This window comes from Sus scrofa, chromosome 5 (assembly GCF_054392235.1).
Source record: "Sus scrofa isolate SSC_HxYL_T2T_F1_AM1 chromosome 5, Sscrofa_HxYL_maternal_Yorkshire_Landrace_v2.0, whole genome shotgun sequence".
In the NCBI taxonomy this organism is placed as follows: Eukaryota; Metazoa; Chordata; class Mammalia; order Artiodactyla; family Suidae; genus Sus; species Sus scrofa.
In genome coordinates, this window is record NC_139387.1 from 58,935,566 (window position 1) to 58,955,119 (window position 19,554).

At 36.6% G+C, this 19,554-nt stretch overlaps 2 protein-coding genes across 50 annotated transcripts in view; one reads left to right on the top strand and one right to left on the bottom strand.

Moving 5' to 3' along the window:
* Positions 1 to 7,347, top strand: part of SLCO1A2 (solute carrier organic anion transporter family member 1A2) — a 109,378-nt gene extending 102,031 nt beyond the window's left edge. For 39 of the 45 annotated variants that reach the window (XM_021091148.2, XM_085024757.1, XM_021091149.2 and 36 more), the window contains one exon: positions 6,461 to 7,347. In XM_021091148.2, coding sequence (XP_020946807.1) covers positions 6,461 to 6,677 — 217 coding nt within the window. In that variant the 3' untranslated portion in view covers positions 6,678 to 7,347. 45 annotated transcript variants of the gene reach the window in all.
* Positions 7,348 to 15,069: 7,722 nt separating this feature from the next.
* The window catches only part of SLCO1B2 (solute carrier organic anion transporter family member 1B2), a 68,734-nt gene continuing 64,249 nt past the window's right edge, over positions 15,070 to 19,554 (bottom strand). For 3 of the 5 annotated variants that reach the window (XM_021091091.2, XM_021091087.2, XM_005655659.4), the window contains one exon: positions 15,070 to 18,435. In XM_021091091.2, coding sequence (XP_020946750.1) covers positions 18,240 to 18,435 — 196 coding nt within the window. In that variant the 3' untranslated portion in view covers positions 15,070 to 18,239. The remainder of the gene's footprint in view (positions 18,436 to 19,554) is intronic. The other 2 variants (NM_001315607.1, XR_014845300.1) reach the window with 2 other exon arrangements.

The following is a 19,554-nucleotide window of genomic DNA, read 5'->3' on the forward strand; positions in this document are numbered from 1 at the left end:
AAAATTCTTCCATTGTCTCTATTTTCACATTCCTTTCCATTTGGAAAGCAGAATTTTGCTTAAATTTGTATTAATATTTATGGGGCAGTAAGAAAACTCTTTCATTTGCTAAAAAATTGATATTAGCTTTTCAAAAATATCTAAGATCATTTCTTGATCGGTAAAAGGATATATATCAAGAACTGTGAAGGGAGCAGACAGAATTGTTAAGGCTCTGCGTTATTTCCTCAATCCCACCCACAGGGCAACAAAGAATTGACGTGGTGGGTGTTAGGGATGCAGGCAAGCTCTAGGCTGGAGCTTAAATTGGGACCCAAGTGGCGGCCTGCGTAACTGAAGAGAACCCCCTTAAAGCAACTGCGTCTCGGGTGGAGTTACCATTCTTGTTGGGGTGCTTTAAGGGGGCGTAACCCGTCGCCTGAACGAAAACACTGCCGCTGAGGGTTGCCTTGGAGACTGCAATCAAGTCGAATCAAGTTTGCAGCAATGGAAGTATGCAGCAGATTTATTTAAATACGTTCTGAGAGTGAGCGAGCCCTGTGCCCTGTGACTTGGGATTGGCCTTCACAATTGGGTTTTCCTTTATTTCCCCATGTTGCAGACCTGGTTGGGGACCTAATTTCTCCCACCCCAGGCCCACTAATTTTTCTCTCCCCAGCCACTGCATGTGTGAGGGATGAATGTGGATTGATCTCTGTATGGGATGCATTTGGTTTCAGGCAGGATGGCTTATCTGCATGGGGGTGGGGACAGGTTAAGGGGAAGTGCCCTGAAGAGTCGCCTGGTGTTGTGTCTGTGAGTGTTCTTATTGTTTGATTGCAGCCCTCCTGTTTTTTGGTAATGATTAAGGGCCCGCTCAGACTCACCTGGGTCCGATTCCTTCTCCTATCCTATCTAACAGAATAATATTTGTGATTTCATTAATTCTCCTTCCTCCTAAAGTTCCATAGAGGTAAAATGGAGGCAGACCCAAGTTGACGAACAGCAGGGATCTTTAGTGTAGGTTGGCCTCATCCTGCTGCTTGGATTCCAGTTGACAGTAGCCTTGATTACAATGCTATTTCAGACAAAGCTATTATATTTGGTACCATCCTCTGTCAGTTAGATTAGATTAATTAGAGTGGCCAATGAAGTGTCATAAGAAAATTCACCAGAAACAAATACAATGTAGAAACAAGAATTAGATGTTGCTAGACAATTGTTTTTTTTTTTTTTCTTTGCTTTTTATGGCCACACCCACGGCATATAGTGGTTCCCAGGCTAGGGATTGAATCGGAGCTATAGCTGCCAGCCTATGCCACAGCCACACCACCACCACAGCCAGGTCCGAGCCACGTCTGTGACCTACACCACAGGTCATGGCAATGCCAGATCCTTCACCCACTGAACGAGGCCAGGGATCGAACCCACAACGTCATGGTTCTTAGTTGGAAAAACTCTTCCTGTGCCACGACAGGAACTCCCACCCAATTCTTGATGGGTTCCTTGAGTTTCTGCCTATCTTGTTAGTAGAGGCTTTTGTTCTATCTGTGCAAAAATGTTTGAATGATAAGTGACCTTAGAAGATAAACATGGTCTTTCCTTCTGGAGCAGAGTTTTCTGTCCAAGATAATAAAGGTAATATCTCCCTCTTGGGCGAAGGTTGGAAGATTTGCTTTCAGCTCCTTTGAAAGTTTGGAATTTCCTAAACTCAGAATTGCTTATCATGATCCAAACCCAGTGAGTGTAGAACATCCATTTGAGTCTCCTGCATCCCCACTTTGGACTTGGGAGGGTAAAAACCAGCCTGAAATGAAACTTGTGCTGATTGCTGTGTTGTGAATAAAAAGTCCTTCATCTCTGCCAAGGGATCTTGTATCCACACCAGCATCCATACAGATATGGCAGGCTAATCTGTTAGCTTAAAATCCAGGTAAGGTCTGGGACTCTTTTACAGTTCTTAAGAACAGAAGTAGTGCTTAACTTTAAATTTTGCCAAAAATATAAGAATGGACACTTACATTTATTACTATCTAATAGAAAGGGGAGAAAGGATTAAGGAAAAGTAGATGAAAGTAAGAAACAGGAAATAAAAGCACACAAAATAATTGAAAATATAAGCCTAAATATACCAGGTTTCATAGTAGATGTAAAACAGTTGAATTTGCTTCTTAAAAGATAGTGCCTTTCATATTGGGGTTTTCGAAATTCCAACTGTATGTGTTTATAAGAGATAGACTAAAAAAATATAATGCAAAGAAATTTTGAAGATATAGATCAGAAGAGACATACCAGACATATTAAATCAAGTTTCTGTGGTTATATTAATGACTATAAGACAGAATTTAAATAGAAAGGATTAACTGAGTTAAAGAAGGTATTACTTAATAATAAAAGAAATACTTTACCAAGAATATATGCAATCGGAGTTCCTGCTGTGGTGTAGTGGGTGAAGAATCTGACTACAGTGGCTGGGGTTGCTGTGGAGGTGTAGGTTCAATCTCCACCTAATGCAGTGGGTTAAAAGATCTAGCACTGCCGCAGCTTCAGCTCATGCCATTGCTGCCACTTGGATTCAATCCTTGACCCAGGAACATCCAGGGATTGAATGCCATGGGTGCAGCCATAAAAAAAAATGATAACAATCATGAACACATATAAATCTATCAACATAATTTCAAATATATAAAACAAAAATCCACGAAGTTATAAGAAATCCACAATTAGAGTGGAAAATTTTAACACACTTCTACAAGTGACTATAAAATACTGACAAAAGATTAGTGATGATACAGAAGATGTGAACCACCAAACTATGCAAGAGTTGTCTAATAGATATATAGCAATTTTTTAAATCCAATCAACAGATAATGTAGGAAACTAATACAAACCTCATTGTAAAAGAGATTTTTTTAAAAAAACCTTTTATACATTATTGTTGTGTTACTAAGGAAGAAGATACAGATACACACAAGAACTAGATCAAGTGATCTGTTCCCTCTGAGACTATTCCCAGTATCACTGTGAAAACCACTATGAAAAAACTAGGAGAACCTGGGGGATTGGGAAAAGCAAAGGGAAAATTATCAGAGTTGAAGGAGTAAATATAGAGAAACAGCAAGAAAAGATAACCAAAATGAACAAAGAGCAACAAAATACTCAAAAGGAGATTGTAAACCAAAACTTTAAAAAAAAACATACATAAATCCAGTAGTAAAAAAGAAAAGCACATGAATTACCAATTGAAGCATGACTTCATTCTAGATTAAATCATTAGAAAACTAAAAAAAAAAAAAAATTAATTTAATGTAAGAGTCTGGCAAAGACTTTAAAATAAGTATGCTTTACTAGCACAATAGGATTAAAACTAGTAAATGGATGGCATAATATCTATTAAATATGAACAAGAAATTATGAAAAAATTCTAGAAGCAATAAGAATATCAAAAGAACTCTTGGAAATATTAGAGATTAATAGAAAGGAAATAAATGAAAGGAATCCTAAATACATAATGATTTTCAAGTCAACATAGTTAAAATGAGAGTTGGTAAACTGGAAGAGAGTACAGAAGAATCTATATAGAATGTAAATCAATGACTTGAACCGATTAAACAAAAATGAACTACCTAAGTAATGTTAATTACCAAATTACAACTAAAGGATATATCTCAGAAATTTTCCAGAAGAGAAAATAGAGGAAATGGCAGAGATAATTTAAATAATTAATGCCTTAGAATTTTCTAGCATTTAAGAGACATAAATTTTCAGATCAAAAGTGCACTTCAAATGCCTTGAAGAGTAAATATAAATAGACATGGTAGAGTGAAGTTGCAAACCCTCAAGATAAAGAAAAGCATAAATGTTACCCAAATAAATAAACGTGTGACTTTTATAAAGAAATAACAATTAGGCTCATAGCAGATAGGTCATCAACAAGTATAGATCTTAATACCTTTATGATCCTTATTGTCTTGGGTTGAAACAAAAACAGAAATTGGAGAGCAAGAAATTGGCAAATGTGACTGCATATAAAGCCTTAAATTTCTTTGCAACAGATGATACTATAGACAATGAAGGAAGATAAAACACAAATCAGAAGCATCAGAAAGTCTCAAACACTTCTGGTGGTAAATAAAAATGAGAACTTTTGGGCAATATTTAGTAAATTGTGTAACAGAAGCCTCATAAATATATTTTAGAGAAACTCTTGCTTCTATGTACAAGCAGACATGTAAATGAAGGTTTATTACAGTAGTGTTGCTATTAGAAAAAAAATTGGAACAATTTAAGTGTCCAATAAAAAAAATGGTTAGTAGGTAAGCTGTGGTATGTTTATACCTTGCAATGTAGTGCAATAGTTAAAAATAAATGAAGTAGGAGTTCCCATCATGGCTCAGTGGTTAATGAATCTGACTAGGAGCCATGAGGTTGCAGGTTTGATCCTTGGCCTTGCTCAGTGGGTTAAGGATCCGGTGTTGCCATGAGCTGTGGTGTAAGTCGCAGATGTGGCTCGGATCTGGTGTTGCTGTGGCTCTGGAGTAGGCCAGTGGCTACAGCTCTGATTGGACCCCTGGCCTGGGAACCTTCACCCTTAGCCTGGGAACCTCTGCAGGAGCGTCCCTAGAAAAGGCAAAAAGACAAAAGAAAAAAAAAAATAGAAGTAGAACTATATTTATGAGCCTAGTTTTAAAATAGTGGGCCTTACTTAGGGGCTTAAGGATCTGGCGTTGCCTGGGCTGTGGTGTAGGTCGCAGATGTGGCTTGGATTGTGTGATTGCTGTGATTGTGGTACAGGCTGGTGGCTACAGCTCCAATTTGACCCCTAGCCTGGACGTTGCTGTGATTGTGGTACAGGCTGGTGGCTACAGCTCCAATTTGACCCCTAGCCTGGAACTTCCATATGCCATGGGTGTGGCCTTAAAATGATAAAAGACAAATAAAAAAGATTAAAATATAATACTAAGAATAATCTGGAAAGGCAGATAAAGAAAGAAGAGGCACAAATAAATTCTATTAAGAATGAAAAAGGAACTATAAATACAGATATTAGGAATTTTAGACAAAATAATTTGGAAACATATTAAATAGAGAGTTTTCTAGACAAGTATATATTTCCAATTTTTACTATAAATATATAGAAAACATGAATTTTTCATAGCTATTTTAAAATGTGAGTCAGTCAAAAACTCTCATCTTCCAAAGTCATCCAAATTCAGAAGCTATTAAGGCAAGTCTTACAAACCTTCAATGAACTGTTGATTCCTGAATTATGCAAGTTATTCCCAGAAATGTAAAGGAGAAAATGCCAAAACGCATTTTAAAAAACTAGTATAGTCTTGATATTGACATTAGACTAGTTCAGCACAAGGAAAAAAGTATAAGCTGATTTTATATATACATGTAAAAATTAGCAAATTGAATCCAATAATGTATATAAACTAACAAAGAGTTTGTTATGCAACAACAATAATAATATTGGACATTCTAACTACATATATTAAAATGATTTGGTGATAGTTTACAAATTCACAACTAAAACTTTGAGCAAACTCAGAAGAAAGGAACTTCCTTAATCCAATTAAGAGCACCTGAAAAACTCAGAAGTAAATATCATAATGGTGATTTTTTTTGAAACTTCTCATTAATACTAAAATAAAACTGCCAGGAGTTCCCATTGTGGCACAGTGGTTGATGAATCTGACTAGGAACCATGAGGTTGCGGGTTCGATCCCTGGTCTTGCTCATTGGGTCAAGGATCCGGTGTTGCCATGAGCTGTGGTGTAGGTTGTAGACTCGGCTCGGATCCTGAGTTGTTGTGGCTCTGGCATAGGCTGGTGGCTAGACTCCGACTGGACCCCTAGCCTGGGAATCTCCATATGCTGCGGGAGCAGCCCTAGAAAAGGCAAAAAAAGACAAAAATAAATAAATAAGTAAAAATAAAAATAAAACTGCTATCACTTTCAGTAGTAAATTTAAGTTGGAGATTCTGAATATGTAAAAAGATGATGATAAAAAAAGATTAGGAAAGATGAAAATAAATTTGGATTTTCTGGATTAAAAATTCCAAATATCAGCGTTCCCATTGTGGCTCAGAGTGTTAAGAATCCAACTAGTATCCATGAGGATGTGGGTTCCATCCCTGGCCTTGCTCAGTGGGTTAAGGATCAAGATTGCTGCAAGCTGCAGCAGTTGGTCCCAGATTGCTGTGGCTGTGCTAAGATTTGACACCTAGCCTAGGAACTTCCATATGCTGCAGGTGCAGCCATAAAAAGAAAAAAAAATTCCAAATATCATTTTAACATTGGAATAAATAAGCCAGTTCAGCAAAGTTGCTTATATATGATTGGCATGCAAAACAATTAGCTTCTGTTGTTCTTATGGGATTAAAATAGCAATTAAACAATGTAAAGCTCATTTGTGTTCACCACATTGTAACTGTAAGACTTAATATGGTTTATTTATTTATTTATTTTTTGGACAGATACATCTACCTTGGATTGCCAGCAGCACTAAGAGGATCAAGTTATATTCCAGCCTTTTTGATCCTAATTATTTTGAGGAAGTATCATCTCCCTAAGGAAAATGCCTCTTCAGAAACTACGCTTGAGGCAAAGTTTACAGAGAAGGAAAATGAGGGCAAAGAGATGGACCAAAATTCCAAAGTTCTGAATAATGAGGAATTGAAAACTAAACTGTAATATACTTCATGCTTCCCAGACTGGAGGGCATACTACAACATAATTTTTGTTTGTTTAAATCAGTAGAGGTATTGCGGGTAACTTTTCCTTGTCTTTAAGACCCTCAAATTTTTTTTTTTTTTTAAACTCAAGTTAAAAAAATGCTCACTGATGGTCTTTCTGAGGGAACAGTGACGCTTGAGATTTTCCTCAGAGCGACTTTTATCACAACCTTCAAAATAGGACATAAAAACCAACTTTACTTTTATGTTAAAACAGCAATTTCTCTCTTAACTCATGCAATATAAATTTATATTTTCCATATCTCCATTTCCAAGTGATTCTAAGAATTTCCTATTATGAAAATCTGTTTAACTCCATTGAATTTCTGCTTTGGTATCAGGATTATTTAGAGACTGAAATTCCTGTCTTAGGTGAATATTGAAGCATTTTATTTAAAATGATCAAGTGAAAGAAGCTGAAATCTTTTAATTCTATTTTCAGTTAAATAATTGTTCTTTTACTTTCCCTTTTCACTCCAGACATGATTTTTTAAAAAAATAGATTAGGTAGTAATGTGCTACCACCTGCTTTCAATTAATCCTCTACTTTATTACTGACATCATGGATCTGCTCATTTTGTTGAGATTTCTGACAAGCTTAAATGGGTAATTAAAAATTATGTAGCAAAGTTTGTTGGAATTTTTTTTTTTTTTTAGCAATTCAAACCTGATACTAAACTCTCTTAAAAACAAATGTCTAAGTCAGAGGATGAAAGGACAAGATCAGAAAAACACTAATCCTTAAAGGCTGTTCATAGTGCCAGCTGTTGTCCAAAGAAATCATTTTCCTGGATACAAGAGGCCTCCTCAGTCAGATGATCATGTCATACATAGTGTCTTGAGTTAGACCACAAACCCCAATTGTCCATATATTGTCTTAGAGAAAAAGGACGCTTTTAAAAGGTAGCTTCTGTTATGGAACTGGGGTTAGTCAAATTCAAGCTGCACATTTAAAACTAAATCTACTCATCATTATTTAGTACCTGAGGGATACGATAAAGGTGTGAACGGATTTTAGAGATGCGAGAGGTCTTCTGGACTCTATGGAGTTTCTTGTGCAAGAGAGAAGAATGAACAATATGTTTACTCCTTATTCTTCCTCCCACTGAAAGGACAGTCAGCGTAGGTATAATGATAGAACTTCCTTATTGGTGAGGAGACTGCAGGGAGGGAGGACTGGAGAGGTGGGTGTCAATATATTCTGGTTGTTTATGTGTCATATGAAGGGAATGGGAGTGTCTCTAGGGACAGAACAGGGTGGAAGAAGCTGTCATCCAGGATGATCTTAGAAGGAGACTGGAATGTAGGTAGGAGACTGAGTTGAAAGTTAAAAGAACACGAGTTAGAAAATAGGCCACAAGCTGGACACGAGACAGGCAGTTCATGGAAGAATTGTGTATGTGTATTTTGCGGAGCAATGTAATTTCCTGAAAATTGGATGTGCCACTTAAGAAGAAAGCAGTGGAGGAGTTCCTGTTGTGGCTCAGCAGAAATGAACCCAACTAGCATCCATGAGGATGTGAGTTTGATCCTTGACTTCGCTCAGTAGGTTAAGGATCTGGCGTTGCCATGAGCTGCAGTGTAGGTCACAGTTTTGGCTTAGATCCCTTGTGGCTGTGGTTGTGGTGCAGGCTGGCAACTGCATCTCCTATTTGACCCCTAGCCTGGAAATTTCCATGTGCAGCAGGTGTGGCCCTAAAAAGAAAAAAGAAAGCAAGCAGCAGAGAGGAGAATGACATGGTAGAATATAGAACTGGTTTGGGGGTAGCATGAAGAGTTAAATTTTAGACTCATGATGAATTTTGAGGCTTTGTCTCTGGGTGTATTAAAAATAATCATGGGCGTTCTCATTATGGCTCAGTGGAAAGGAATCCAACTAGGAATCATGAGGTTGTGGGTTCAATCCCTGGCCTTGCTCAGCGAGTTAAGGATCCGTTGTTGCCTGAGCTGTGGTGTAGGTTGCAGACACGGCTCAGATCCTCCATTGCTGTGGCTGTGATGGGGGCCAGCAGCTACAACTCCGATTAGACTCCTAGGCTGGGAACCTCCATATGCTGTGGGTGAGGGCCTAAAAAGAAAAAAAATTTAAAAAAACCAAACAAACCATGATTCAAGACCAAATTTATTTCCGAAATCCAGAGACAAAGCTTTCTGGGAAGACATTTTACCCTTTCTCTCCCTTCCTGAACTATGGATATTAGGCCTCAAGGGGCACCAAGCACCAAGAAGCAAGAAGCGCAGGGAGAAAGGATGACACTGTGAAGCCGGGACTGCAGGATGACAGGGAAGAGCCTATGTATCTGATTCCACACTGAGTACACTCAACAGTGGGGATGCGGGGGGCGGGGGGGGGGGGAGCTTGTAAGCTTAGCAATTTTGAAAGGGCTATTAAAAAAATTCAAAATGTATATAACACGAGGTTAAAAGTGAATATTTACTTAGAATGGGAAAAAATCACATCGAATTCCATGTACTATGCTTCAGGATATGATCATGATTAAAAAAAAAACCCTACTGCAAACTTTATAGTTAAACAGGAAATATTAAAAGCTTTCCTGCTGATGTTGGGAGTGAGAAGAAAATGGCTGCTATCACCATTTCTATCCAACAGAATGTCCTAGCCAGAGAAATGGGAAGAAAAAGAGTTAAAATTTTAAGCATGAGAAAAGAGAAAAAAAAAAAAAAAACTATCAGATACTGGTTTTGTATTAAAAAAAATCCAAAAGTTGCTACAGAAAAACTATCAAAATGATTAAGTGAATTTGACAAAGTTCACTGGTTATAAGAGCAATCTACAAAATCAAGTGTAGCTTTTCATATATCAATAGCAATTAGGAAGTGATATTAGTAAAGCATAGTACTTAGTATAGCATCAAAAAAAACCACATTGAAGTCCTAGCAATAAATCTCACAACAGGTGTCTAAGACTTCTACCCGCCCCCACCAAACTACAAAGCAGTTGTTTGGAGAAATTAGGACCTATGTTATGTTCATTTGTTGAAGATTTATATTATAAGGATGTCAGTTCTCCCAAAATTTATCTATAGGTTCAGTGAAATCTCAAACAAAATTCCAGGACTTTTTGAAATGTGGAGACCAAGATTAATTTGGCCTTTACATGGAAATGTTTAGGGCCAAGAAAAACCAAAGCAATCTTGAAGAATAATGAAGTTGGAGAAGGCCACCATCAGATAGTAAGACCTATGATGCTAAAGTAATTCAGATACTGATATTGACAACTAGTTTGCCATCCATAGTGCCACTAATCTGCCATTACTGGTGCCCCTTTCTCTTTCTTGCTGAGACCCTCTTCACCCCACTCAGAATCCAACACCATTGGTACTGGGCTACTGCTCTCCTACCTGGCAACCCTTCTCACCCTTCTCAGGCACCAACACCTCACATCAGACCTTCACTCTGCATCCCCCTACAGGGATGTCTTCCTTATTCTATCAGGTTCTGACACCCATGCCAGGGTGCCCTTTGTCAAGGGTTAGGTTAGTAAATGCTGTTACACAACATGGTGATCTTGAAACCTACATTGATTTCTTCTTACCTCCTGCTGTAGGATGCCTAGAAACAATGAGCTTATTTTACCAATTGTATATTTAAAATGTTTTTCCATTTATTCAATCACATAGTAGGTGTAGGAAATTTTGGAAGTGATTTTAAAATTTATGACTCATGTACCTAATTTTAAAATATATTACTCAAAAAATCTGTGAATTCAACAAACAACTGCCTGAGTAGACTATTTTTAAGTTTTTAAACAATGCACTAAGTTTCTTTTTAACCTTTCTCAGTGTAATAGCCTGATATACATATATATGATTTATATATGTGACTCATATAGAAAACAAATTATAGAAATGGACTAAGTAGTACTCAGGGCTCTACTTACAACAAAGCTATTGAAAAAAAGACTGGTGTGTAATAAAATCAAAATACAATTTTTTTTTTTGCTATCAACCCTAAGAAAAACTTAAGCAAATGTTACTTTAAAATAAAATGAAATAAAAAGGAAATTACAAGACTCTTCAAGCCCTCAGATGTCTATAATTCCTGTTTGTGTGGTTATTAGAATAACTGATGCCATCTTGGGCCCTTAGAGTTTCTTCTGTCCTTTCACTGACCCTACCCAGGACTTTACTGTGCAGTAAATCACTTCACTGTGCAGTAAATCACTTCACTGTGCAGTAAATCACTTCTCTGTCATCAAGGACTTTGCACTTAATAGGTACTGTTTAATAATAATTAGGAACAGGTAGCTTGTATGCTCTGTTAGTCCCCAAACAATGATGAAAATGTATTCCTAGCATCCACCGGACTGGTTACCCCGTCATAAATCTTGACTTAGGGATGTCTGCCCTATTTCCAAGCACCTATCCCATTCCCTAGGTTAACTATAATATTGTCCCAATGGCCCCTCAACAATGTGAATGCAGGTGTGAATGCTTCTGGATCATTGCCTGCCTGATCCCACCATGTGAATAGGTTACTATAATACACTGATCCATTGATTACATGGAGCTGTCTGCCTTGTTTTTTGGTCTCAAGATGCCTTCACAGTTCAGTAAGTACTTTTCATTCCCTCTATCTTCCAACACTGTTGAAGTCAATTCCTAAATAATAATGTAATGTATCCTAATGATATGTAAATCTTGGTAAATTCAGAAGTCATCCATCCATTATTATTCAAAAAGATATATGTAGCCCAATGTCCATAGTAGCATTATTCACAATAGCCAATATGTGGAAACAATATATATGCTTATGAATGGATAAATGGATAAAGAAGATACACACACACACACACACACACATACACACAATGGACTATTAGTCAGTCATAAACAAGAATGAAATCTTGGCATTTGTGTCAGAATGGATGGAACTGGAAGGAATATCATGTTTAGTTAAGTAAATCAGACAGGGACAGAGAGATATTGTATGTTTTTACTTATATGTGGAATCTAAAAAAAGTGAATGAATATAACAAAACAGAAACAGACTCACAAATACAGAGAACAAATTAGTGGTTGCCAGAGGGGAGAAAGGTAGAAGGAGGGGCAAAATAGGTGAAAGGAATTAAGAGGTTGCAGACTGCCAGTTATAAAATAAATAAGTCACAGGGATACAATCTATAGCATAGGGAATATAGTCACTATTTTATAATAAGTTTGTATGGTGTGTAATCTATAAAAATATCTAATCACTATGCTGTACACCTGAAATAACATTTAAGTTAACTGTACTTCAATAAAAATACATCCTTCACCAATGTCATTTTTGATAACTAAATGAAATGACGTAATATAAATTATGAAGGGAGGGCAAAAAGATATATTCTTCCCAGCGGTATAGATATACTGTGCTGAATTTCTTAGAATGGCTAATATGGGAGAAAAGATATTTAGGTGGCATTAATATGTATGGAAAACTTCACTGTTTTCATAAATCTGTATGTTTCCTTAAGACCTGGGAGAAAAAAATCATTTTCAAGTCCAGTATAATATACTTCTAATAAATTCTAACAACGTTACTGAATTGAAAATATTCTTGCAGTCATTCCAAATATGACATGTATTTGCAAGATACACCTTTTCTTCCATCTTCATTCTTAATGGCATTATTTGTTATTTTCTTTATCAACTGTTTAGAGACTTTATATTAATGAAAAGATCATAAGAGTATGGGAGATATTGCTGGGAGAACATCACTAGAACTCTTTATGTGCAGGTGCTAGGGATAAATCTTTGGGCAAAAAATCCAGAGTAACAATACAAGACCTACCATTTAAAAAAAATTTCCAGTCCTTAAAAATAATCAGCTGAGAAGATAGAAGGAACTCAATAGAAACAAAATTAAAGTCTTCTAGCTTGATGACTTGGGTCTGTGGAATGAGTAACTTTAGGAAAGATATGTTTAAGAATGGCTAAGAATTGTTTACTATGGCTAGTTTTTGGAGAATGTATTAGTTGGAATCAGGAGAAGGAAAGGAAAAGTGGTACTCTCAAATTGGTCTTGAGAATTCATGAAGTTAACTGAAACACACTTTCCTTTACATCAGAGGAATGAAAATGAGACTTCTGGTTTTAGCTTGGACATGCAGACAGCAGAAAAGAGTGTTGCACCCACAGCCTTATGATAAGAAAAAACTGATAAAAATGCAAATTACAGCTCTTCTCTAGGGGATTAGCGAACTGAGGTTAGTGGGTAAACAACTGGAAAGTTGGAGTCAGTCTCCTGCAGGGAGAAGCAGGATTTGAACATTTACTGAATTGGGACAGAAACTACCTAATGCCAAACAAGTCAGTGAAATGATTCAGATAGAAATGTTTAATGAATTGCTAAAGACCAAGTGTGGGTTGGCATTAGAAAGTGGAACCCCCGAAGGCAGCTTATTTCTCCAGGATCCCCACCAGCCATCCTCAGGGGTAGTTAGAGCACCATCAGTCCTGACTAGGGTAGAAGAGCAGCTCCTGCTTACATTCTGCTCAGACCATTCTTTGCTTTTTCCTCTAAGGAACTAAAAGTCTTTCTTTTCAGTGGGTAAGGGCTATAAAAACTGTACCTTGAGGGCACTGATGAAAACTTCTGCAGCTGCGAAGGGAAGAGAAGGAAAAGCTCCACTCCTCGGGGAGGGGCAGTTCACTCCCAAGACCTGGTTAACACACCCTGCCTCAGTCTTGCTCCTCGTCCACCCATGGTAACAACCATCTAGTAAAAATGAGTTGGATATATTTGGGAGAATTGCAAAAGACAGACTGTTGGTGGGTGATGGGTGTGGAAAATAACATGATGTCTTTTCTATCAAAGGAAATCTTGGTTACTCCATTTTGCCCCAGTTTCCGCTGAAATGGCTTCCTGTGACCCCTCCCCCTCCCTCTTCTCCAGTAACAATTTGTTTCAAATTAGCCAACCGAGAAGAATGTGTGCCCTGACCTGACCAATGGAAAGGGGACAGGTACATCACCTGCATTAGGAATAAATAGGGAGGGTCTTTTCTTCTTTGTGCATGCTTTTTGAGCACCCATGCCCTTCTGCAGAAGAGCCTTGTCGATATCTCCCCATGTTCATGTGTCTCATTTTTTGATACAGACCATCGAGCCATGTCCCCAACTCGGGGCACAGGGAGAACCTAATCCACATAGTGAGTAGACTCTAAATAGGCAGTTTCCCTAGAGTAATGGGAAGCCCTTGGAGCACTGAGGGTAACCATAGCAACAAGAAACTTCAAACCCAGCCCTGCTCTTGATACAAACCTATTCCACAGGCCAAGTAGAAGGAAAAGATGTACTCATTTCCAAGTATGAAAAAATTTTACCTCTGTATCAACTATCCTCTGGTACATTTATAGCCTTCAACTGAAAATAAGGTATTGAAAAGTAATAAGAAACACAGTCTGAATAGACAAAGTAATCATCTGAACCAAATTCAGATACAAAATTGATTATCAGATAAATTATTAGAATTTTGATACACAGGAAGACTTTCAAAAAATGAATGTGACTCAAAGGAATATTTTAGGAGGGTTTAAATGAATAGAAACATTATTGGTAAGATCAGTCTTAAGCAAAATGGTGGATAGACTAAGTATTTTGGGTGCTTGTCTTACTTTTCTGTTACCCTTTCTCTTGCTTTCTGAAAATCTTCATGTTTTCCACTTCCACTCTTTTCAAAAACCTCTTGCTTAAAAATGATTGGACTCTTACCTCATTGTGAAGTGCCTGGTAAATACATGATCTCTCCCATTTAAATGGAGACATCTTAATTCGAAGGCATAAGCTTTTCAGGATAGAACTAGAAATTGCCTCAAGTTTAGCAGTGGAGATTGGTTGGGAGTCAGAGGTGTGTCTGTGGGTTTTTTTGGGTGATCATTTCGTAATTTCTACTTCTCATCTACTTCTAAGGACACTCCCTTTTCAAAACCTTTTAGTTATATACTATGATAGTCAGGTTTAGAGTGGGTGTTGCTGTAATCATCTTCTCATCAGGCTAGTTCTTGGCTTTCAGGTGGTGAGCAAGTCTATTTAGGAAGAGTAAAAGACACACAAGAGGAAAGTGACAATGGCCACAGCCAAATATGTTGCGACTCATTCTCAATACTTTTTTTTGTGTAAAATCTTCAGAAATACAGTTGTCATAATTGGAACAAAGAGATTAGCATGGTCTCTATGACTGAGACACATGAACATTTTAATTCTATTCCAGTATTTATTCCAGTAAATATTACCATATGTTTGCATGCCTATTTCTCCACCTTGTTTGTGGGCTCCCAAAGACCAAGGTTCTGTCTTGTAAATGTTCTCATCCCCTGTACATAGTAAGTAGATGGCAGTCAAAAAACATTTTTTTAGACATTTTAAAATTTATTTTTTCATTTAAAGATATTAAAGAAAATCTTCAAAACATCTGAAAACATCCCTTCCTATCCAATGACTTAACATAGCTATTTTAATTTTTTCCTGGTGTTTTAAATTCTTATTTAAAACATTCACATTTCATATGACTGGCATATTTAAAGTTCATTTATTCATTCACTCATTCATTCTTTCAAAAATAATTGATAAAGCACCTATGTGTCAGACACCAAGCTAGATGATGGGAATAAAATGAGTGGGTAAAACAAGTTCACTTCCAAACTTTCCTAGAGCTTATGATTAGTAGAAGAGACAGACTGTTATCAAATGACCATAAAAACATAAAATTTGCATTTTGATAAGTGATATATTGCTATAGATATGTTGGAAGATTTTTTTGGAGGGTGGGGGGCTCCCCATGGCATATGGAGCTCCTTGGGGCAGGGATCAGATCCAAGACTCATGATGGAATCCATGTGCTAGAGCTCCAGAGGTGCTGCTGATCCCACTGGGCCACAGTGGGAGCTCCTGTTGGAAGATTTTTAACCAATGAAAAAGCCAGAGACGTTGAAGGAATGGTGATTGCGCTTAGATCTGAATGCTGAGAAGCAGTTACATGGGAGAAAAGAGCATATGTTAAGAGAGAGAAACATCACATTCAAAGCCCAATGGCATGAAAATGGAAGGAAGTATGAGAATGGGGTATAAATAAAGAGACAGGGTAGACACAAGTCTTCAGAACAGAAATGCATTCTCCCATGAAGTCTCTGATTAGTGCTTTTTTTCCAACTCTGATTTCCTCCTCAAAAAAATAGATTTCTTAGGTTGGTGCTTTAGTTTGTCCTCTAAGCCACCTACCTTCTTTTGCAAATTGCTTCTTTATCTTTTTCTTTCAGATTTTCACAGATTTTTCAAACATATCTTCTTTATCATGGATTTGGGTTTGGGGCCATTGTCTTCTTTCAACTTAGCCAATGCATATATTTTAACTTCACTCTTGCATTATTTTGTTTCCTTGAAAACTTTTACAAATTCTTATCTCTGTTGTATTTTTTCCTTAGAATCTGTAGTTGTGTTTAATAAATGCCATTGAATTAAGGATTAATATTTATTCCATATGTTTGGATTCCGAAATAGATTAAATCATCTGAGGCTTTTTTTACTGCCATGCTCACCCCGCATGTGGAAGTTCCCAGGCCACAGATTGAACTCCTGCCACAGCAGTGACTTGAGCCGCTGCAGTGGCAATGCCAGGTCCTTAGCCCACTGTACCACCAGGGAACTCTCTGAGGTGCATGTTTTAATGCTCCTTTCCCTCACTGTTCATATTGCATATAAATATAAATTTATTCTTTTAATTTATATAATTTTATAACATTTTGTAACTTAATTTTGTTAATGTTCTTCCCTTTTAAAGTATAAGCTCCACAAGTTAGTGTCCTTTGTTTTTGTTCACTATTATGTTTTGTTTTGCCTGTTAGATTTTTGACACTAAATAATTGTTCAAGAAATAAATATTCAAGATGTTTCCTTTATTTTCCTTGCTTTAAAAAACAATTTCCATAATTTTCTCTTTATTTTTTAATGAAACAAGATCCCATCAGACTTGTCATATAGTAACCAAGCATGTGGGTGGCTTTTCCAAATTTCTGCTTTTGTGAATAATGAATCTTTTTTCAAGTTTACTATCTGAGAAAAGGTTAATCTATAGGACTTCCAATCTAAGTTCCAGATTTTAGCAAGCGATCATGCTGTGTGACTGGTATAACCAGGAATATTCTCTTCTATCCTGTGGCTTGATTTTCTATAACTCTATCAAGGGTTGCATGTGGATTTTTTTTTTTTTTTTGAAGGAGATGTTCAGACTGTATCACAAATGTTTGGAAACAGAATCTCTAGGGTGGGTGCATGCCTGTAGTTTCTTAAAAAAATTTTTTTTTTCACGGGTGATTCTGATGCCAAAATTTCTTTCTTTTAGCCTACTGAGAATAAAAACTACAATTTCTAGCATTCACTATAATAAAGCTGTCCTCACTTAACAAACGCATTGTTCAAATATTTTGTTCTTTTTCACTCTACTTCTTGTCCTTGTGGGGATGTGAAAAATGTGTCTGTGCATAAAACACACAAAGTAAAACACAAAAAACCATGTGATTGTGAGGCAGCTGATAAATGATCCAGTGTAGCTTCCACTTCTTCTGGAGAATAGACAAATAGGATGAAGGTGCTTTTAATGGGCTTTTGCTTTCTCAAATTAATGTCAGTGTTTCTTAATCCATTTTCATGGGCCTTGAAGAAACTTAACACATTCCATAATAGGTTGTCTGATGGTCACAGCTTGCAAATTTTCTATTTCTTCAGCAGTATTTTAATAAGAGGGTAGAGGAAGACATATCAGGGATTGCTAGTTAAACACAATTTTAGAGTAGAAATTAGGGGTTCTCATTGTGGCTCAGTGGGTTAAGTAGCCAACATTGTCTCTGGCTTTCTTCAGTGAGTTAAGGATCCTGCATTCCCTGTTGCCCCAAGCTGTGACATAGGTCACAAATGTTACCATGGCTGTGGTGTAGGCCTCAGCTGCAGCTCTGATTCAACCCCTGGCCCAGGAACTTCCATATGTTGGCCATAAAAAGAAAATAAATTAATAAGGTTTGGGAAATATATAACGTAATACAGAATGACTTAAGTTGTGATCACATAAACCTTCTATCATAGTAGACTTTAGTCTGGAATAATATGGTCCAATATGGTTTTAAAAGAAAAAGGTATCAAGTTTTTCTCCTTATTTAGACTATTAATTTCTCTATTCCCTTTTCACTTCTACCTGCTTTCTAGTCACTGGTTTCATTGTGTTACAGTTACCTGAGCAAATACTTTTTCTTCTATTACTTATTCACCATACTTTTCACCTTAAATTTGTATGGATCATATATTCTAATCTTAACCGCAAGTGCATAGCCACACCTTGTGAGTACTCCCCTTTCCCATTTATAGTGTGTTTCATTGTCATAAATTTGTAGGCGATTCATTATTCCATCATTAGTAAAGAATATGGAAATTGCCAGTGAAAGGACCAGGAACTGCTCAAAAATAACATCCTATTCAATTAATATAAGGTGAGTTGAATACACAACAGCAGAAGAAATTTTTTTCTCCCCTTAAATATGTGTTTCCCGGTCCACTCTGTCATCACCTCTTATTGGCTCTAAGTTTGCTTCATTCACGGCTTTTATTTCATTTTCTGATGCCTTGGTATCTTTTCCTTGATATTTTTTCTTCATAGCAGAAATTAATACAACATATAAAACAAGGGGTGGGAGTTTTAAGCATGTACTCAAGCCAAAGAAGGTATTTCTGTAAAAAAGAGAAAAAAGTCCGTTTCATTTGGAATTGTATGAAGCACTGTACACTGTTGTTCTCTAGTATGTAGATGACCTTAAAAAGAAAAAAATGATGTTTGGAAATCTTACATAAAAATATTGAGGTAGCAATTCCAGAGATTCTTTGGGTTGGAGCCTAAGGAGTTTGTGATTATTTTTAAAAAGAATATTAACCCACAGAAACTAAGGGTGGTTAATGATCCGCCCAAGTGCTCTCCATAAAGTAAGGTATATTCGGAATACTTAACTTTCTCAAAGACAGGTTAGGTCATGTGTAATGAGAACAAATTATAAAAGGAAATGAACTGACTGTGAGATAATCAAACCGAATCCACTTAAACTGAGCTGAGAACCAATATTTTACCTTATAGGCTTGCAGTCCACAAGGCCCTGAAAATTTTTAACAAAACCAGAAAAAATTACCTAGCGCACATGGTCTATCCCTGTGAATCTTAACTTTGGTTATACATTAGAATCACTTGAGGTTTTTAAAACTCCCATACCTGGGCCACACCCCCCAACCAATTAAATCAAAATTACTGAAAGAGGGACATAAAAATTAGTATTTTTTAAAGCTCCTCAGGTGATTTAATTAACAAGAAAGACTGATAGCTACTGAACTAGTAAATTAGGAAGCCCTCACCTCCTAACATTGTTAACTAAATGTTGACAGGCTTTATTCAAAAGATTCTTTGAACAATAAGTTTAACGGAAGATGAATGGAATCATTTATATAACTTTTGGCTGTTTAATCTTAAGTTTATTAAAATTGCAATAGGATGTTGTAATGTACCAAATTTGATGAAACAAACGTTTTAAAAGTCCTCAAATATATTTGCCTCATGATTGGGTTATGTCAAATAATTATACTCTAATGTTAAACTTTTCAAAATTTCCATTGCTACCAAGAAAAACTAATATGGCTTTCTGGTTATGTGACTATTGTTGGGAAAACTTGAATAAATTTGGTTTAGATTCAGGATAGGTATCATAATGTAGATTTTTTCTCCATGAATTGTGAAGTATTGATGATATTTATCTTTGCTAGATAAAATCAATGAATAACTGATTATTTCAAATTATTTAATCAAAA